Below are 20,912 nucleotides of genomic sequence, written 5' to 3' on the forward strand. Positions count from 1 at the left end.
GTGCTGCCAGTATCCAGGCAGCAGACAAAACCAAAGCACTGTTTTTCACTCAGGGCACAACTTTGCCACAGGACCTGTTGGCAGAAGGTTCCTTTGAGTGTGTGCCAGTGGCCACTGCTAGTGAGCAGCCCACTGTACTCAGGGAATATCTTACAGGGGCAGCAGCAATGATTTTCCAGCCTGTCTGTAGTCCAGCAAGACCCCCTACTTGGAACCAGTGGGTGATATTCACCAGAGCAGGCTGGGAGAAATGGCCCTTTGAAGGACATAGCTGTGACAACACAGGAAACAATAGCCAGAGATAGAATAAATGAGTCACCTTTCTAGCATATTTGAATACTGTTTATTATAAACATTGCAAATTAGTATCTCTAACTGAGAAAAAAAATAAAAATGGGTGCAAAAATACACCGGTGATATACTGCATATACATATAAATACATTATATGGTTTGCACAGTCATCAGGCATCTTCCTTCCGGACTAACTTTCCAGAGACTGATACAAATGTTCAAATAGAGGAAAACAGAAGGGAAAGGTCTCCAAATGTAGAGTCTTGTTTTGGCAAGTGACTAGGTTCCCAAAAAAACTGGGCTGTAAGAAACAAAACACAGTTTCACAAGAGACTCATTTGTGTTTTCACATCATATCTACCTCACAGCAAGAGGGGAAAGAGTGAGCAAGAGAACGGTGACATGCACAGGGTGCTCAGTACGTACTGATGGCATTTGAGACCAGTTCCACGCCTTATTCAAAGCGCTTGTTGTTAATGGGGTCTGGAAAAGCCCTCTCCTCGATAAGGAGGACTTCAGTAATGTCCAAAGTGTTTAGTGGATGGTGGCTTAGCCCACACAATCCATTGCAACAGGCAGCTTGCTCCCAGCCTCTGTTGGCAGGAGTCCCTCTGTGCAGATGCACTGGATGGGGCCACTGCAGCGGGGCTTGGCTGCCAAGGGCCCAAGTGCTCTCACCTCACAGAGGTGAAGGAAGCACACGCTCTCCAGGGCCAGTTCTCCACTGGAAAACCCAAGGCCCTGGGCAGTGCTGCTGCCCTGGGAAAGAGCAGGCAGCTGCTCCAAGGGGGCTGGCAGGAGCCCTGCCATGGCTGAGCTGCAGCTCTTCCTCACCCCAAACCTCATGCTTCTCCCAGCAGCCTAACACAGCTGCCCTCCCTAGCTCTGAGGAAGGCAGATGGATTGCAAGCATGCTCACATGGGACTTCTCCAACATCTCCTAATTTTGGTTCCAGTTTTTGTTTTCCTTAATTTCCTTAGAAGACAAGCTACACAGGTGGTGCCTGCTTGGTCTGTGATGTGGCCTTTGTGGCACCCTGAGAGGTAGATGGAGTTCAGAGCACCAGGGCAGTGTCCAGGCAGAGAATGTGGCACCAAGGAGACCTCAGGGGGAATCCATGAATGGTGTGAGGAGCAGTCCTGGTCCTTGTGGGCACTGCACCTCCCATGGGTGCACCCTGCACCCAGCCCCACATGGAGGATGATGATTCCCACAGAGATGCTGAGCAGCAGACTGGGACAAAGCACTTTCCACAGGAAAAGGTGGCAGTGTGTGCTGTTCATTGCTCCAGAGGATGGTCTCCACCCCCAGCTCACCCCACAGTCCAGCACAGGGAGGTGCCAAGACATGCCTTGGTCTAGGACACATTTATGTTGGAGAAGAGCGGGGCTCTGGGCTGTGTGGATGCTGTGCTGTCCGCCAAATAGCCCAGGATGCTTTTGAGTTCACTGCGTGACAAATTGGCTTTGATGTGCAGGAACGCTTCCAGGTGCCTTTTGCTGTGGAAAAGAAAGAGGCAGGTTTTATTTCCTCCCACACACCTCCACGTCAGGGCCATTGCTCCAGGATGTGGCTCCCACCCTGTGGCGTGTGCTGACGTCCCCTGTGGGTGCCAGCTCAGCATCTGGCAGTCCTGCAAAAGACCCTGCATTGTCCTGGGATGTTTGGGATAGGGAAGGGAATCTCCAAGCTAAAGGAGAAAATCAGGTCAGAATTTGGAATATACCAATAGGCTTTTATTCACATCTTCCTTTGCTTTCTGATAAAACTGGGATTGCCACACCCTGGAAGGCACCCCCACCCAGGTTTATAGGCTCAGGCTATATGAACTTCACCTGTATTCACATTTGACTGCTTTCTGGCTCAATTAAAATTCCTTATGAGTATTAGCAAACCTCTTTCAGCGTCTCTTACCGGATGTCTGGGTATGTTGTGGCAAGTGTTGCAACTTCAATTTTAATAGCCCCTAAATCCTGAAGCCGGATTATTTCAGCCAGTTTGGGCAGTGCTGAATTCAGCCACGTGGCTTGAGATCCCTGTGAGAAAAGAACATGGTTAGCAAGACATCATGGGGGTGCAAACCACCCCCCACCCCTGGAGCTGCCTCCTGAGGCTGTTTCCTGGCAAGTGGAAAGGGCACATCAGTAATTTTAGGTGCCTCATTGTTTTCAGTGATGTTTCTGCCTGGGGCATCCTTGGAAAAAGCTTCCTGATGGTTTTTAATCCTTTTACACGAGTGGCGTGTGGCTTGCCCTAAGACTGAGACTTCCACATCCACCTCAGCAGATTCTCTCTGCTCACTTCCTCTTCCTGGGGTTTCTGCACTGCCTGGTGCGCGTACAAGGTCTGATGGGCCAGGTAAATCACTGCCCCGTGCTGCTCTGCCCCAGCTCCAAACAGAAGCCTGCCTTTAGCATCTCCTGGTACTACCAAAACCAGGAAGAAGCCCCAACTGGAGCTTTTTTCTGGCCAAGGTGTAGCTGCCTGACCTCCTACCCACTCTATGTGAAACTCAGACTTGTTCCTTTTCCAGTCAAACGTGCATAGGGTGGTAGAGGACAAGTTTTGGCTTAGCTGTTAGCTTTTTTGCAGGCAAAATTAGAGGCATGGAAGGAAGGAGATGATCTCAATGCACAGAGAGGGGTGTTCCAGCTGTGGCTCTCATGAAGAAATTCCTCAAATACCACAGACCCCACACTGCCTGCTTTACCCTGGCTGACCTAAAAGCTGCAGTGTGGGGGAAACAAGGGTGAGGGGAAACCCAGACACCATGGACACTGTACTGAAACCAGAAAAGATTATCTAGGTTTTCTGACCCTGTTAATATTAACCTTCAAAAGGAAACTGACTATGGGACAAAAGAGGGTGAAATCATGTCTCTCCAAGCAGGGAGGGGCAGGCTGCTGACAGTGGAGTCTTTCTGCCTAAGGTCCTGCCTTTCAGGAAATTAAGCTGAGTTGAAAAGGTTAACAAAAGTTTCCAGAATTATTTTCCTGTTTTTCAGTGTGTCTATGCCCAGTGCTGATGTGTTCGTGGCAAGCACTCACGTACATTGCTGGTGCAGAAGGCTTCCAGGTCAGCAGCATTCTTGGAGATGTGTTGGGCCAGAGTTTGCTGCTGTGCTGGAGTTTTCAGGCTGACCTTCCTCTTCAGCAGCCTCACAATGTACTCTTTAACCAAACGGGCGTGGATTTTCTCAACAATAGCCTGGTGGGAAGAAGAGGAGGGAATCATCATCCATCCCTCTTTTGCTTGGGGACAGAACAAACCATATGTGTGGACGAATGACAAAACCATCCTGGGTCCTGTGAGACATGCCCCACCTATGCCTGCTGCTGATTACACAGCAGGAATAACCCTGGTTGCCAACCTCCCAAGACTGGTTACACCACATCCTAGATGCTGAGAATTTCTTTGTGCTCTAATAAGTATGGGAATTTCCAAATGTTGTTTCCTTCTGGGAAGAGTTTGAAGTGCGGAAAAGATCTCCATGTGCTACAGGAGTAACAGTATTCCAGAGAAACAGGAATTCATGCTGCTCTTCCTGTTCTTCTCTCCAACACAGAAAACATCATTTGTCTCAACTACTAGAAAGGCAAAAGCAGGAAATCTAATATTGTCTTATATGATGTTATTTCATATAGAGTCCAGCACCAGTGAGGATATGGTTCTGGCTCAGTTCTCTGGGATCTGTCCCAGTTTCATCCATCTCCTCCAGGCCCTATGGCAATCAAAGGAGCAAAGAGACTGAACCACAGTGCAACTGCATCTGTGTTTCAAGATTGCTAAACCAAATCTGTAAATAAAGCCACGTGTTGGGTGGTCTCTGAAGCACTTTCTCTACATCAGGGGTGGTTTACTCTGCAAACAGGGCAGCAGAGCTGCAGGAGTCTGCTTCTGTCACAGGAAGGAGGCTAAGATTTATGTGCCTAATCTGGGTAAACTGCATGCTGATGGAAACCCTGTCTGAGAGGCTTCCTGATGCCAGGCCAGCTCACCGAAGGTCAAGGCAACTCAAGCCACAGAGGGTCAGAGCTGAAAATGCAACCTCGGCACCCCAGAATCCCTCCAATATTTCGCTCGGACTTACATGGAAAAATGGGTCCTTTAATGTCTGGAACTCTGAAATATGCTTGCTGGTGGTTTTAATGATCTCATTCATAATTTCACTGCTGGAGTCCCATTTATTCTCTGTAAACCTCTTGAACATTGGCTGAAAAAAAGGAGAATCTGCTAAGTTACCTCAAAAAAATTCTATGCACATCTATATTTGTCATTTCTACGTGGAGAATATCCCATGTAGCAAGAGCAGGGTGTGTAGTCCTGTGCAGGGCTGTGTGGTGATGCCTTACAGGAACAGGGGAACAAGGGGCTGTGTCCCCTTGTTGGTTCCTCACAGTGAAGAAGACCAAGGGCTGGAAAGTTTCATATTGGAGTTGTTTTTACTATTTCTGCTTTCTTTTTTTTCCTCGCCATCTTGTCTGATTAAAGTATTATGGGTACCATCAGGGAAAAAAAAAAAAAATCCTTATGAGATGTTTTCAACCATAATTTTTTTCAGCCACAGTAAATAAATATGAAAAAAACCGCACCCCTGTTTTCTCATGCCTTCCAAAAGGCTCTGTGGAGAAAGCAGGAGAGATTGTGGCTGAACATTCCTGACTCCTACGCTTCCTTTTCCTCCACCAAAATTACTTATCTTGAAAAAACTGTGTTATACATAGATATAAACAATTAAAAAAAAAAAAAACCAACACCAAAAAACAAAACAAAACAAAAAAAAAAAACAAAAAAAAAAAAAAAAACCAAAAACCACAAAAGTACAAAAAAGTCCTTCAGGTCACCTTTATGGGGAAGCCAAAAGCTGTGTAATTGCAATTCATGCCATCATGATGGCTCCCTACAGTGTGGAGAGCAAACAGCTGCAGGTTGAGACTCTCCCGGCTGCAGCCGTTGTCTCAGATGCGATCAGCAGATTTTATGTTCACCTGCACAGTCCCACACATGTCACTGCACCCATTATGCCTGCAGGCTTGAGGACCAGCCCAAGGAGAGCTTAGTGGGAGTTTTCCGGCAGCAGTGTGGGTTGGGACTGATCCTGTCCCTTCTGAACTTGGCTGATTTGAATCAGAGATTTGAGCAACAGATAGCACACCAGGAGAACGTGCCCTGCCCTGGTATCAGCTGAGCCATGGGGCAGGAGGGTGTGGGGCACAGATATGGTACCTTCAGCTGGGCAAAGAGCTGTTGAAGCAGCACATCAAAGCCGCTGTTTTCAATATCGGCAAGAGTACTGAGGATATCGGCTTTACTGTCATCCTTCTCTGCCACGTATTTCTCCGTGTATTCTCTGCAAGAAAATACCAGCCAGGTCAGAACAGTCTATCCTCAGAGGACAGAAATTCAGAGGACTCCAAACCTTCTGCAGGCAGATGGACCTACCTCTGCTAACTCAGGAGTACCTCCCCTCTATACATTGCCTGCAGAGGAAGGAGCAAAACCTTTTCTCTTGGACCCTTACCTAAAATTCCAGCAGTTGTTAATATTTGCAATCAGTATAGGCTTATAGTATCTGTGCTTCTTGCTTTTCTCCTTGAAGTCTTCAAAGGCATCCCTGTAGCTGGAGGGGAGATGGGAAGAGGAGAAGGGGTGAGTGGTTGCCCAGGCGCTGGCCAGCCCTGCTGCCCACAGCCCCTCACCACCTCACCTCCTCAGGAAAGCTGGCAGCTCCTTCAGCAGCCGATGGGACAGCTCCTCACCCACAGCCTTGCTGATGTCCTCAGCTCGCTTCTGGCTGCTGTAGATACTCTGTTAAACAAGGAAGATCAATTTTAAATGTCACTTGCTCCAAAAAGGCCAGGTTTGCTGGGTAAGGAGGCTGCAGATCCTTTACTGAGGTAACTGCACCCAGCTCTCCTGCATCCCTCCCTGCAACTGAGCCAGGGACCACACAGAGCAGCTATACTCAGCTGAGAGGTTCAAAAGGAGCATGAAGAAAATCTAGAAAGCAGCTGAGAAAGTAGGCAATTTGACACTTGGTTTTGTTTCTTTTTTTGTTTCTTTTTCTTTTTTTTTTTGAATGTCATTAGATTGCATTTAAATAAACAATTTAATCACAATAACCTCAACATATGAGAGGTTTATTTTTAAAAAATAAACTCAACTAATCCTCTGCAGCCAGAGAAAGGAAAGTGGCAGCTCTTCCTGTGGCACTTTTCCTGAGAGGAAGAAACAGACTCCCCATTTCTCAATCAACTGAGCCTGTCTTCTGTCTCTCTGCTGTAGGGGATGCAGAAGAAATTGCACAGGCAGAATGAAGGCAGTTTTTCTTCTTCTTTTACTTACAGAGGCGTTTGCCATGGTACACCAGGCCCAAGACACGCCATGGTTTTGAGCTTCCCTGTACCACCCACCTCTGCTACCACTCTACACAAGTGACTTGGCCTTTCCCTTTTCTGCATTGACCAGAGTCAATCTCAAATCTTAGCAGGTAAAGGATGCAGTTGTTTATTTTTAATATAGTGCTGTATTACCTGGATAACAAATATTCCTAGTAGTTCACTCTGAAAATGCCCATTTAGCTTCTCTGGTTCCTTGTCTTCTTTCCATCTTTGGATTTCTTTATCTAAGCATCTGCTCAGTGAATTTTTGACAGTAACCTTTAGGGAAGGAAGAACAGTGGCATTTACTGTAACATGGATGCAACAGCTCCTGCCTTCTGTAAGTTTTAGTTGCCCACCCACCTTTTGCCTGGCTCAGCAGACTTTTTCCTCAGCCCCGGCTGGGAAATAAAGGCTTCTTGTTAGGAGATGCTTGATCCATGACTTCCCAGCAACAAGGACCACCCCCTCATGATGCCCACCTAAGCAAAAGTGAGTTGAGTTTTTTAAGGTAGGAGTGAAGATCCCATCACCTGCACATCAGGGGGATCAGGAGGGCAGGGAGGGGAGCAGTGGGTAGAAAGGCTGCAGCAGCTACGTGTGCCAGAGCCCAAATTCCCCCAGCCACGCACTGTGTGTGTGTCACACTCAGAGCTACCTGCTTTTGCAATCCTTTTTTGTGAGCTCTCCTGACACCACACAAGCACTGGAGAGGGAAACAAAGTGCTCCCAGGTTTTCTGTGCTCTGACCCCTCTGTGCTGCAGCGAGGCTTTGGAAATGAATGATCTGTGCAGTGTCTGGCATGTATTGGTGATCTCCCAGTGCCTGCTCATGCGCTTTGCAGACCTCACACCACCTCTCCCATATGCAAACCATCACTGACTACATCTAAACTTGGAACTCATCTTCTCATTTTCTGGGAATTCCAGCCCCAAATGCCAAAAGCTATGGGAGTATTATCAAAGTGGCTTCTTGTTTCCATTAAGGGAAGGGTGATACAAAAAACAGAGCAACTTGTATTTTCTGCAGACCAGGCGATTCTTCATCAAAGAAACAGATTTGTCAAGAGCAGAACTTTATGCCTTGCACTCATCCAAGGTCTGGCACCTCTGCAGAGACCAGGAGTAATCTAAGATCCTTCAGAGATTCCTGGGAGAGGGATTATAAATCCCTCTGGAGATTAATCAGACAATTGGAAAGTTGCCCATAAAGATCTGTTGTTGGATTTTCCCCCTGTTCCTACACATGATTTACAAGAAGAGAGCAGTTCTTTTCTCATGGCTCCCAGGGCTAAGCAGTTTGCTCTGCAAGTTCCATCTAGCAGACCCGTTCCCCAACAACAAATAAATGCCTTTGCTTCTCCCTGGAAGGGTGTGTAGGGTGTGTGGTTCACTGGTGAGGAAGTGTGTGTGCAGGACAAGTCACAGCTTCTCTGAGTCATATGGGAGCAGTGAAAGGAAGAGGAATGACTGAACTTTTCTTACCTCTTCACTGTCAAGGTATTTATTTTCAAGCTCTTTGCTCAGACTTGAAGGCAAAAGGCTTCCAAGCTTAACTTTATCCAACTCCATGGCTAAAACATGATCTTTTCTCATGTCTCTGGAATGAAAAAAGCCAAACAATTGTATTTTCCAAGGGCAATGTAATTCAAGACAGGTGTTGATGCAAATCACTAACACTTGTTGAAGATATCCGTGAAAAAACAGATGGAAAGGTCCATTGTCCTTAGTCCAGGCAGGACTTGGAGAAGCTGAATGAACATGTGGCAGGGGTGAGACCTCTGAGGGTGGGACAACAAGCAGCCCTGGGAATGGAGTCATGATCTATCAGACTCTTGAGTACCAGTCACTGTGTTCTGGTGGGGACAGGACAAGCAGGGGAGTCTAGCCCCTGAACATGACCTCTCTCCATCAATACAGAGAGGTGAGCAGGTGAAAAGCTGGTGTTTGGTGGGTGGGACGTGGTCCCTCAGCAGACACCTCAACGTGGCCTCTGGTAACACCCTCAAAGCAGTTGCCACTCTGGCCAATACTGTCTCCAATGCTGGGCTGAGCTGCTCTGGCTGAGCCCTACTCCTCACAACTGCTCCCCTTCAAACACAGGCTGGTTCAGGCCTGATTATCCTGACCTAGAGCACAACACTGGCTGTGGAAAACTTCCAGGATCAACACTGAATCATTATACTCATCAGTGAAACATGATAAGGTAACAGTGGAGGTGAAGGTTGAAAGACTTTAGAACAGAAGAAACATTGCTGGTGTCTTTACTGATTTCTACCCAAGAAGTTAAAGCTCTCAACTCACCACCCAGTACTGTTAGCCACAACAAGCAGTATTCTCAGTTTGATAACATACAGGGTTTATGGGGACCCTTGGCTGATGGTGTCCTCTCACAGGGGTGCACCCCTGGCTCTCCTAAAGGCGAGGAACACATACACAGACTGTGGGTAACTGCTAAACAACATCCTCCATGCCCAGGATAATTGTATCTCAGATTGTTCTATTTATTGTCTGCCCTCTGGTATAAATTTCTAAATTTTCAAATTTTTTAAATTTTCCAAGAGTGAGCCCAGGTCTTACTGGAATAGATATCAAGGCAGTGAACCTGACCAATTTACCCCACAAATGAAGACCATAACATCTGCGTGTATGTCTGTTGCTCAGAAGCCAGAATGGTGGAACAGCCCTTCATTTACAGACTAGCAGCCTTGAGTGTGTCCCTTCTGGCTGTTCTGGCAAGGAGTGTAAATCAGCACATCATCAGTTACACCAGAATTTAGCCAGGTGCTGGACTGGACCACAGTAATACCAATTCATAAATCAAGCAAATGCCTGGATTTGCATCCAGTGAGCCTGTTTTGATTGCCAGGGGTAAACATGTATAAAAGCTCACTTACTTTGGATAAAAGTTGTGCACCCATGAGAGAAGAAGGTAAATATCCTTGTCTTCCAGATGAGACTCAGCATTTTTCTTTGCCTGGGAGGCAAAATAATTGTGGTAGAGTTCTGCATATATGCTGAATACATTAAACTCAGGAGGATAAAGCTTGTTAATGTACTTGGCAACCACTGTTAAATCTTCTTTCATTGTTTTTCCCATGTGCAGGAGGTTCTGGCCAACTGCAGAGAGGTTCTCAGTTCTAGGAGTACAGCTTGTGTCTTTCATTCGAGCCTCAACTGACTCCTTTATTGTAGCCATCCAAAGCTCTTTCCATTTTCTAGGTCTAAATTGCATATTTTGGTCAGGTGGATTCTCTGACATGTAGTTCTGATCTTCCTTCTCCTGCTCTTTCAGAGCCTCCACTGCCTGCTGCAGCAGGTCTGGGTTTGTTTTTGCAAGCAGCACAGAATCTTTCAAGGTGCTGAAGACTTTGTGCTTCAGAACTTCATAGACTGACTCGATGTCTTTCTGACTGGTGTTCAGTCCCTCCTCACTTTTGCTAGACAGGCTCTTCTCAAGGATAAACAGATGTTGAATGGCATCACAAAGCTTTTGCTCTCCAAGGAGGTCCATGACTTGTTTGACTGGTGAAAAAAGAACAGTGTTTTTTTTAATCAAGAGCAAAGATTTAGATTTCTGTTTTATAAAAAATGATGGCTTTGGAATATTTTTTTAAAAAATGCTTATACTTCCATAATGCTAGGTCTTGGGCTCCCACACCATATAGAAAATCTGTTTATTTAAAGATTAGATTATTTCTAGCTTGCCTTTAACTGGGGCAATGGAAATTTGAATACACATCACCAGTGTGTTGCATATGGACAGCAATTCATGAGCCACCTATAATTTTTTTCCAAAATTTAGCCTTGTGGAGTTAGTTAGTTATTGCTCATCCCCCTTCCCATTCATATGATCTCAAGCCAGAAGCGTGGCTTTAGAAATAATGCCGATGGAAAGACGTAACTGAAGATGTGTTAAAGGAAATACCACATGGGTTTTCCAGAAATAGATTTGGCACAACCTGACCTGTGAAATTGTTCGGGAAGACACATTTAGCAAGCAAGACAAATACAATTGAACTATCTTATCTGAACTACAGTCAGTTACTTGAGACAGGGAAACCTGGGAAATTATTAGTTAAAATGGCAAAGTTATATCCCAAAATAAGATTTGTCAGGTGTGTAATGTTTGTGGAGAAAGCTTACATTATTCACGAAACTCATCTTATTTCATTTGTCCTTAGAAATTGTGGCAGAAAATCTGGGAGTGCCCCTTTTAGGATCAGCTGATTGCACAAAGTACAGAGACATTATCGAAACTGAGGGCTTGGTGTGTTCTAAAGGAACAATGGGAAAACTTGAATAGTAAATGGGCTGATACAAATTCAATAGAACAAAAGTTACTTAGCAACAAATATGATTTTCTGCTGCAAGCTGGGTGTGTATCAGCTTGAGATGGAGGAGGAAGAGAGACACCTGGAGAATCAGTAAATCCCTACTGAGAGGTGATAGTGAACATGTCAGTTACAATCCCAGGGTGTACTCAGTGAGAAAGATCCAGCTGAGAAGGGAAAATAAGAATATATTGTTCCACACATTGGTGGTATCTCATCTGGAATATTTTCTGCAATTCTGGTTGCTTTAAAAAATCTGGTTGCTTAAAAAAAAAAAAGAAAGAAAGAAAAAGAAAAAAAAAAATTGGGGATGGGGCAAAGCAGCAGTAAGAACAAATACAAAAGGCCTGTTTTCAGCATCAAATTCAAGGCCAAGAAGGAAAACCACCAGTTAGGGAAAGCATTTGACACATAGAGAAAGAGATGCCAATTAGACAGGTAAAGGCTTTTCTGGAAATGAAATAATTTGTACTGAAACAACAAAATGCTGTAGGAGGAGATGGAGGAACAGAGCTGAGAGTTACACCTTAGTTTCTCACCCACCCACAGTTCTCTGTGCCCCCATGAGAGGTAGAAATAAGTTTTGTTTTAGACAGGAAACCTGCAAATGGACAGATCCTCAAGGACTGTGCCCTTGGTACTAAAGGACTAGGACTTGGGGTTATGTCTCCCTCAGCCCAAATTTTCCCAGGCTTCTTGGAAAAGTCACCTTGATCTATCGGTACCTTTGTTTCCCTAGAGAACAACTCCCTGCCTCATACAGACCCTCTAGAGGTAACTATGGCCCATGAAGTGCTGCAAGGAGGATGGAGGGGCACTTACCACTGGGTGGCTTGGTCTTTTTAACTATTTTAAATGCACTTTTAAGCATTCCCTTTATTCCTTTGTTCCCCTTCTCAGGGCTGTCCCCGGCAGAGATGCAACTCTCATTGCTCGTGATGGAAGAGGCACGTGAAGCTCTGCAGGCTACCCCTGGCATTTCTCTCATCTTCTCCTGGTCCCTGGACCAGATTTCATCTGCAGAAGGTTCAGGACTGGCAGGGACTTGCTCAGTTACTGATGCTGAAGAGTTTTCAAATGGTCTGTTTGCATCAATGCAACCCTCTGATCCACTGCGTATTCCAAAAGGACCACTTTGGAAAAAAGGTAACATTTTCATCATTTTCCTTCTAGCCTGTAAATTTCAAAGAGGAAAAAAAAAAAATAGATTATAACAGTTAGGAAGAAAAAGAAAAATACCAAGGAGAAAGTATGGCAAAGCATATGCATGGACAACATGGATAATGCTGCATGTCTGGTGTGAACACAGGAGAATTCCTGAGCAGCACCATCCCAGGTAATGCAGAGAATGGAAGCAGCTCTCTGGTCCAACTTAGAGAAAATCAAAGAGCCACTCTGAGGGTGATTCAGATGTCCTGATTTGAGATCTTGAGCTTGCCAGGCTCTCCCATGGGATGCTGTGTGACGGTGGACATAAGCATGGATGGGCACATGAATGATGTGGGTGGGATAAGTGCCTTCAAAGCAAAGACAAAACTCTCAAACTCTTACATGGCATTGGGATCAATTCCCACCTTACTCAGGGCCTTTTTTTCCTGATCTGTGCTGAAGGTAAGTGGGAACAAAGCATGAGGATCAGGGTAGTTTAGCCTTGTTCAAACAGACATGATCCTGCCAGTCTTACCACCAACACTCCTAGACTACAAATAATTAACAATAGAAACTCGTTATTGTTACAACTTCCTTTCAGAATTCCTATTTAATTTTCTATAATTCAACATATTGCAAAATATTTATTTGCATAACTATAACCATTATGCAATTATAATAAATAAATAAAGACTGATAGTTTCCAACCCTTATTCTAATAACACTTTATTTAAAGTGACTTTTTAGGAGACTGAAGCACATCTGTATGAAGAACTCTCAGGCAAGTTTTGGTTTACTTGTACTGAGTAATGGTAGAAAAATTAGACTTTAAATAAACGAATAATTTGGCTTCAATTATAAGGCCACAATGTGGCGACCTTCAAATATCCTTGTTAAGTTTACAATGTTGGTATGTGTCATGCTGATACAAAATGTGATACTTATTTCTGGGAAAACTGGTTGGGAGACTGTGGCTTTTCATTCTAATCGTGTTTCCTCCTGCTGGCTCCTGGCAGCTTGGGGAGCTTAGAAACTTCAAGTTAGTGGTAGCAGCTGATTGGTACAGAGAGCAGTGAGAGCCTGGCTTTGGATGCCAGGCTGTGTTCAGGATTAGCAATGCTATTACTTTCTAAACACAACAAATATGAAAACTCATTTGGGAAGGAGTTCTGCTTGCATGAGCAAGCAAAGGGGGCCTGAGCACCAGAGCTCAGCTGGCAGGAGTTACAGAGTAGTCTGAGCTGGAAATGACCCACATGGATCACCAATTCCAGCTCTGAACTGAATGGCCCATACAGGGATTGAACCCACAACCAAAGCATGATTAGCACCACACTCTTAACTAACTGAACTAATCCCAGATTAGCCAGCAGCCGTGCCATGGCTGCATCTGTGCACCTATGTCTCCCTAGCACATGTACTGGGGATGGGGGAAGGAAACTCCCTGCAGTTTACTCCACCTATGCTAGTCAGGATGCTCCACTAGAATACAGTGGAAAAGAGCTCCTTTTCTGTTCCATTTCCACTAGAACAATACCCAGAAAAACAACCAACAAAAAAATCAGGACAACAGGCATGGTCCGTAAATGATTTGGACTTTCTTAATTTTTGCAGGGCTCTTTTCGTAACCTGCATTTCCCAATACAACATTGTGTTTAGATTAATTCTGCCAAATCCCTTCCTTCCTGTTTGTTCAAGCACAGACTCAGACTCAGCTGAGTCCTTTTTCTCTTTCCTATTAGTTCAAACAAAACATTATTGTAGATTTTTTTTGGTTTGTTTTCTAACAAAAGAAAGTACCTCTCCCTTTCCAAAAGGCTAATGTCTTTCATTTTGATGAATGATGATCACAAAGGTGGACTTCAAACAGTGTTGGTTCTTCTTCAATGCCATGATGAATGCAATGTATCTTTGAAAAGCATCAAAGTGACACTACACATTCAAGAGCCCAAAAGGGAATGATTAAACTGGTTAAAAGCTGAGTTTTTAACGTCTGTCAGAACTTTGTCCTGGTAGTGCTCAAAAAAAGCCAGGCTCAAGCACTTAGGTAAGGCTGTTGATGCAAAAGTTGCCATGCTCTCTCGCATTTGGCCTGCTTGAACTCTTGCCCAGTGATTACCATGTGCCACTGCTGGTTGGCCTGTGTTTGTATCTGCAGCAGGAAATACCAGTAAACCCAAGCTCCCACTTCTGCCTTGAAATACAGCCCCAGCCTTAATGTCAAGGGGTACCAAACACTCCCTGTCCATCTCCTCTCATTATTGTTAGATAGCCAAGCTCTTACTGTAAAAAATGCTTTTAAGAAACTTATAGAAAAACATGCCAACACTTTCTACAAGAAATACTCAGCTAAAAGGAGGTGCTCCTAGTTCCATCTGGGGGGCACAGGCAGGAGATGCTGTGCTAGCCCTGCACCTCCTGCCTCCATCAGCATGTACTCCTGCCCAGTGCAGCAGACAGGACGTGCCAGGAGCTGGGCTCTGGCTTGGATGGCTGCAGGCTGCTCCTCTATGCCTGTGTTCTCCTCAAAAATCAAAGCTTGCTAAAATTCCAGCAGACTCCTAATTTTTTTAGCAGGAGAAATGCTAAATCATTTCCCAGGCACAGAACTCAAATTCAAGTCTTGGGAAATGTAATGATTTGAGGCCAAGAGTTGACATTGTTCCCAACTCAGTGTAATTACTAATTTACTGTTATCATCGTCATCCTCATTATTGTTATGCAGCAACATGGTTTGTGCCAGGGGAGCCTTTAGCTCCAGTTATTTCTGGCATATTCAGCTTCTGGTTTCAAACCAGGAGAGTGCACAGCTCACAGAGCATCCTCTGCCACCCTGTCCAGACACCCTGCAGCACTGGGACTGTGGTGCTGTGACTCCTGGTGTAGCTGTAGTGGGACACAGCAAGCTCTCTGCGGATCACAGCACCTACCTCCAAGTTAGAGCTTTTCTGGGGTGGGTTGCAAGGGCAAGGGAAACACTTGGAGCTGAGACAAGACATAGAAGGACCCAGCCCAGACTCTGGGCACTGTGGTTTCCCATTTTCTCCTTTTCCTCCTCAAAAGAAAAAAAGAAACACCTTTCATGCACAATGATCCTACTAGTGAGAGGCAGCACATGGTGTGCCAGAGAGCACTCAGGGGAAGAGATTTATTAATTATCCCTATTCCGAAATTTTTTGCTGAACTTTTTCTTGACTTCTTTTTCCAGAGATGCTGCCAATATTAACAAACATTTGTTTGGATTTTTGGTCCTCTCCAGCCTGCTGACTTCCTAGGTCATGAGTATTTATATCTCATTTTAGTGGCTATCTCCCACAGCCTCTCAGAAATCCAGAGTTATCTAGCAAAGTTTATTCTCTGCATTTGCATCAGCCATGTCTCTCCCCATCTGTTCCCTGTGGAAAAGTGGTTAACCCGGCCCATACAAGAAAATTGCACTGGGCCAAGCCATCTTTCAAGCAGTAGAGCAGTGCACACATTTTGAGTTCAGTGTACCTCAGACCATGTGCTGACACCTAAACAAACTGCTAATTCATCAAAGCAAAGAGCCCACAGACATGCCAGATCCAATTTCTGCAAGTTGGGAGCCCTTCTAGGAGGTGAGGGATTTTTTCCTATCATTTTTATTATCTGGGTTAAGTACTGAATGGAGACACTGTGAGTCTGGGGGCTCCCACTTAGCTCTGCCTGGGAATTCACAGCTCTGGGCCACCCAGAGCCTCACCTTGACCCTTTTCTGTGATGCTCACATGCACAGTCCTATCTGCAGACCCCTGTGAGACACCCACCACCCAAAATGTGGTTCAGCAGCATCCTGATGGTGGCCAAGTTCTGCTCCTAATGGGGAGCTGAGGAAAAACAAAACTTGTCTCCAGTAAAGAAGTCAGGTCAGGAGCAGAACCTCCCCAGAGGACTCAATCCATGTGCCTCAGCATCACCAGGCACTCCTGTAGGGCTGGGGGTGATGGGGAACCCAAGAGACTCAGGGGAATAGCAGAGCAGGCAGAGGACCACAGGGCATCTCACCTGGCATGAGAGAGACACTAAACCAGCATAAAACTATGTGTAGTGCATGGTTTTACGCACAGCTGTGCAGTGCAGCAGTCATTTCCAAATGAGAATCTAATTTCCCTAAATTACTGACACACACCTGAAAACCATCATTTCCTGTTGTTAGTGAGAACCTTTTGAGCAGAGAAAGAGAAAATTCTATATATACACTGTTATTGGGAAAAAGCAGAGAGGATGCACTGTAATAACCTCATTTTTTCTTCTTGCTTCAAACCTGAGCAGTATAATTTTGAACTGCTGCTGCTCAAAGAGCAACCAGCTGCTGCTGTCAAGAGTTTTGTTTTCATAATACCGTTCCAAAGCCAAATCCTTCTTTGAGGCCCGGAGTTTGCAAAGTTCATTGCTAGAGCTAACACCGACTGAGAAGATAAACAAAGTCCCTTGGAGCTTCTCTCTGCACTTTCAAATTCTTTGGCTTTCCAGGCATCTTTTTGTAGAAAGGGTGAATGAAGCAAACCCAAACCTGAGCTCTCTGCTCCCTTGTGATTTGCTTTATCAAAGCTGGAAAGCCTCAAAGTCCCTTGGTGGGGGCAGGCAGAAAATACTTTGGAGAATGAGTGTTCCTTCAGGTTTTCCGCTCTGAACTTAGATGTCAAAGCAAGGCACCATGGCTTCTAGATCAGCCATATGCTCCAGTCACAGAAAGTCTTTTCCTCACTCTGCAGTAGCCTCAAAAAGAAATTCTACTTTGAACACACCAAGGATCCTAACACTGGGGCTGCATTTTTCAATTTGTGCTGAGGAGCTGATGCAGTGGATATGGGGCTGCTGCACAGAGATAGAAGGGAATTTTTACAGGCTCCTCAGTGCTCTGGGAAAAGGCAAGTCCCAGAAGCTGTGGGACATCCCTGACTAGGAAAAAGCAGTCACAAAAGGGCAAGATAGCAATGCAGAAATTGGCACAGAGACCCTGGCAGGGTGCAAGTCACACAGGCTGCCTGGGGCCATCCAGAGTCCAGGCTCTGAAATGGTGTTTTTTCAGAGTAGCCAAACTGAGTGAATCACAATTCAATTACTTTCCTGTGGTTTGGGGGAAAACCACTTCCTTTAAACGCAGACAAAGAGGAGAGGGCAGAGGTGCCATGCTGGATCTGGAACCCAGTCCCAGATCTGGGTTTAGGACGCTTTGGCGCCCAATACCCACCTACATCTGGATTTTGCAAAAGATATTGGAAGACAGAGAGGGAGGAAGGGGAAGAATGGTTTACAGCACTCACTGCTTGAGTCTGTGCCCTGAAATTTAGGGGAAAAGCAGCAGAAATCAGACCCAGCTGTCACAATAGAATTACCAGGCACAGATCCGTGCGGTGCCCAGCCCGGAGATATGCCTGGAGCTGCTGTCCTGCTAGCGGTCCGATTTATTCCCCATTCTGATAATTACAAGGTGGGGCTGAAACCCGTCCTTGTGTCCAGCAACCCACCCTCAGCATCTGCCACTGGTTTCCCACTCTCGGACACAGCAGAGAGCCCCCGAGCTCCCCAGCAAGTGAGCCCGGAGCGGGGCAGCGGCTCGGGAGAAGCGGGAGACGCCAGCCCGAGGGGAAGGGGAAAGAGCCGAGCTCCGTGCGGGCGGCACTGAGCGACTTACTCTGCGGCGGCTCCCGGGCGGCGGGGCTGGACGGGGGACAGCAGCCCTGGCACTGTCACCGGCACTGTCAGAGGCTCTGGGGCCGCGGCGGGGCAGCCCGGCTATAAGGGGAGGAGGGCGGGGGCGGGACCCGGCTGCTGGGAAACTCCGGTTGCACCTCCCCCCGAGCGGAGGGAACGGAGAAATCCCCGCCGGCGGGGAAGGAGACCGGCAGCGGGGTGCGCGGTCCCGAGGGTCGGTCCCTGCAGAGGAGCTGAGCCCCGGCGCTCTGTCCCGACAGAGCGGTGAATGTGGGGCTCACTGCCCTGGGTGGTGTGCCCCATTGCGGGCTCGGAAACGCGCCGTCAGGGATAGAGCAGGTGCCTCCAAAAATGCCACGTTCTGCCCCTGGGGTGGTCATCTCTGGGTGTGCAGGCAGCCTGGGAAATGAGGAAAGGGACCTGGGCGTCCTGGTCAGTGGCAAGTTGAACTTGAGCCAGCAGTGCCCTGGCAGCCAGGAGGGCCAACCCTGTCCCGGGGGACATCAGGGACAGCATGGGCAGCTGGGCAATGGAGGGGATTGTCCCGCTCTGCTCTGCGCTGGGGCAGCCTCACCTCGAGTGCTGGAGGCAGTTTTGGGTGCCAAAATATAAGAAAGACATAAAGCTGTCAGAGAGTGTCCAGAGGCGGGCAACAAAGATGGTTAAGAGTCTGGAAGGGAATCTGTATGAAGAGCAATTGAGGTCACTTGACTTGTTCAGCCTGGAGAAGACAAGAATTAGGGAGACCTCATCACACCCTACAGCCTCCTCACAAAGGGAAGAGATGAGGCAGGCATTGACCTCTTCCCTATGGTCACCAGTGACAGGACCCAAGGGAATGGCTTGAAGCTCCGTCAGGGGAGGTTTGGGTTGTATATGAGCAAAAGGTTCTTCACCCAGAGCATGGTTGGGCACTGGGACAGGCTCCCCAGGGAATTGGTCTTAGCATCGAGCCTGCCAGAGTTTGAGAAACATTTGGATAATGCTCTCAGATACATGGTATGACTTTTGAGGTTGTCCAGTGCAGAAATGGGCGTTAGACTTCATAATCCCTGTAGAATCTTTCCAATTCAAGATATTCCAAGAATTCTTGAAAGCTTTGCTTTCTGAGTAGGGCACTGCCACCAGCAGGCTATCGGGGGTGAGGTGCATGCCTGAAAGCACAGCCCCCTGTACCTGAGTCCTGCATTGTGCCTTCCCCAGAGCAGGGCTCACGGCACTCGCAGGAGACATGAACACCCCCCAGTACCTTCAGAGTGGGGATTGACTCCTTGCCTAGAGACTGGAAGAGACAAGCTTCCTTCCTTACCCCAAAGCCTCCAGAACTCTTGTGGGTGGGAGACATTCTCGAGCCTTTCAGTACTTGAAGGGGGCCTATAAGAAAGAAGGGGAGAGAGGTTTTAGCAGGGCCTGTTGCAATAGGACAAGTGGTAATGGTTTGAACTGAAGAAGGGTTGATCTAGATTATAGAAAAGGAAGACATGTTTTATGATGAGGCTGGTAAAACACTGGAAGAGGTTGCCCAGAGAGTTGAGAGTTGCTCCCTCCATGGAGCACATTCAAGGTCAAGTTGGGCAGGACTCTGAGCAATGTGATGCAGCTGAAGATGTCCCTGCTCATTGCAGGGAGGTTGGACTAGATGAACTTTAAAAGTCTCTTCTAACCCAAGCTATTCCGTGATCCTATGACTTGTTTTCCTTATTTCTGTTCCTGATTTCTAGCCACTGGCACCCCTGGCCATGGAGTGTGGTGAGTCTGTTACATGGGAAAGCATGCTGCCACAGCAGGGGCTGGCTGGAGGGCAGCCAGGGGATGCCTGGGTGACGGCAATGGCTGTGGTGGGCCTTTGCAGAGGGACTGTGAAGGCTGTGAGGGCTGTGCTGTCCCTTGCTTAGATACTTCAATGAGAACCATCTTCTGCACACATCTGGATGAGATCTGGGTTGAAGCAGTTGCCCTGCAGGTAGAAAATCAAAATATTGTGGTCCTGCAGAGCCTACCTCTTCACCCTTTCCTGGGAAGCTGCTGTGGGGCAGAGAGTGGGGCAAGTATAAAGTCCAAGTGCCTGGTTACTGTGCTTGGGACAATTTCTGTTTTACGTCTGATACCTTTGGTGTAGTGCAAAAAGTAAAAGAAGCTCCAGGGATTTAAAGCTGAGTGTGAACGATGAGCTTACCTGGTGCTCCTGGTGCCCACACTCAGCATCTGTGTGGTTGCACAACTTTTGGAGGAGCTATTCAGGTCCTGTGTGGGGACATCCCCCAGCAGCAGACATGGTCTGGGGCCATGGTTTGCGCTGGAAGGAAGTGCCCAGTTGAGCTGGCACAGTCCTGGAGAACAGATGCCTCTCCTGATCTGTGCTTTTTTGGCAGACATCCTATCAACTGGCTCTGCCACTTTCCTCTCTGGCACTCTTTTTCTAAGACATCCATGGCAGCAGGGAAAAACCTCACCCTCAGCAATGTCTGCCAAGACAGGAAGCAGAAGCAGAGGGGCCGCCCTGATGGGCAAACCCATGATCTCCGGTCTCTTGAAAACACTGATTCATGTCATGCCAGACTTTGGCTGTGCTGGGTGGAGGGCTCCCCTCTGGGTTTGCCCTGGGGTTGGGTCCCCTTACTCCTTGACAACCAGTGGCCAGAAATAACCATGGTCATGGGATAGAAATCCTGGGTGCCACATGAGCCTGAAAATCATTAGAAACGGTGCAAGACTCGGCCCTGGAGTGCTGATACTTCCTCTGTATTTCATCACCTCCTCCAATGCCAGTGTGAAGGGGAGAGGAGGGAAGGTTTGAAATCTTCAGTTAGAGCTGGTTTGGGGACAGCTGGAGGTGAGCTTGATGCTGTATCCAATGACTTTTTCATGCGGGAGGTGAAGGGATATGGCTCCTGGGAGGAACCAGGGTGTCTGGTGTGGGCCAATTGTTACAGACACACGTGCGCACACACACACACAGAGCTCTAGGCATGGCTGGGAAAGACATGTTTGTGACTGTCTGAAAGCAGAAGATGCTGTTCTGGATGCTGGAGCTGGTTCCTCACATCCTCAATAATGTGATCCCTGAAGGATGCTGG

At 46.9% G+C, this 20,912-nt stretch overlaps 1 protein-coding gene across 1 annotated transcript; it reads right to left on the reverse strand.

Moving 5' to 3' along the window:
* Positions 1-320: 320 nt before the first annotated feature.
* Positions 321-17,895, reverse strand: LOC120754743 (tumor necrosis factor alpha-induced protein 2-like). Its single transcript, XM_040068682.2, has 12 exons — positions 17,816-17,895; positions 11,830-12,181; positions 9,571-10,198; positions 8,159-8,273; positions 6,827-6,952; positions 6,001-6,101; positions 5,815-5,913; positions 5,520-5,643; positions 4,384-4,506; positions 3,345-3,500; positions 2,208-2,329; positions 321-1,792 (listed from the first exon to the last, which is right to left on the reverse strand). Exons 2-12 carry the CDS (start codon positions 12,167-12,169, stop codon positions 1,651-1,653), a joined length of 2,076 nt encoding a protein of 691 aa, XP_039924616.1. The 5' UTR covers positions 12,170-12,181; positions 17,816-17,895; the 3' UTR covers positions 321-1,650.
* Between the last annotated feature and the right edge of the window lie 3,017 nt (positions 17,896-20,912).

The sequence above is a fragment of the Hirundo rustica genome, chromosome 6, assembly GCF_015227805.2.
Source record: "Hirundo rustica isolate bHirRus1 chromosome 6, bHirRus1.pri.v3, whole genome shotgun sequence".
NCBI lineage: Eukaryota > Metazoa > Chordata > Aves > Passeriformes > Hirundinidae > Hirundo > Hirundo rustica.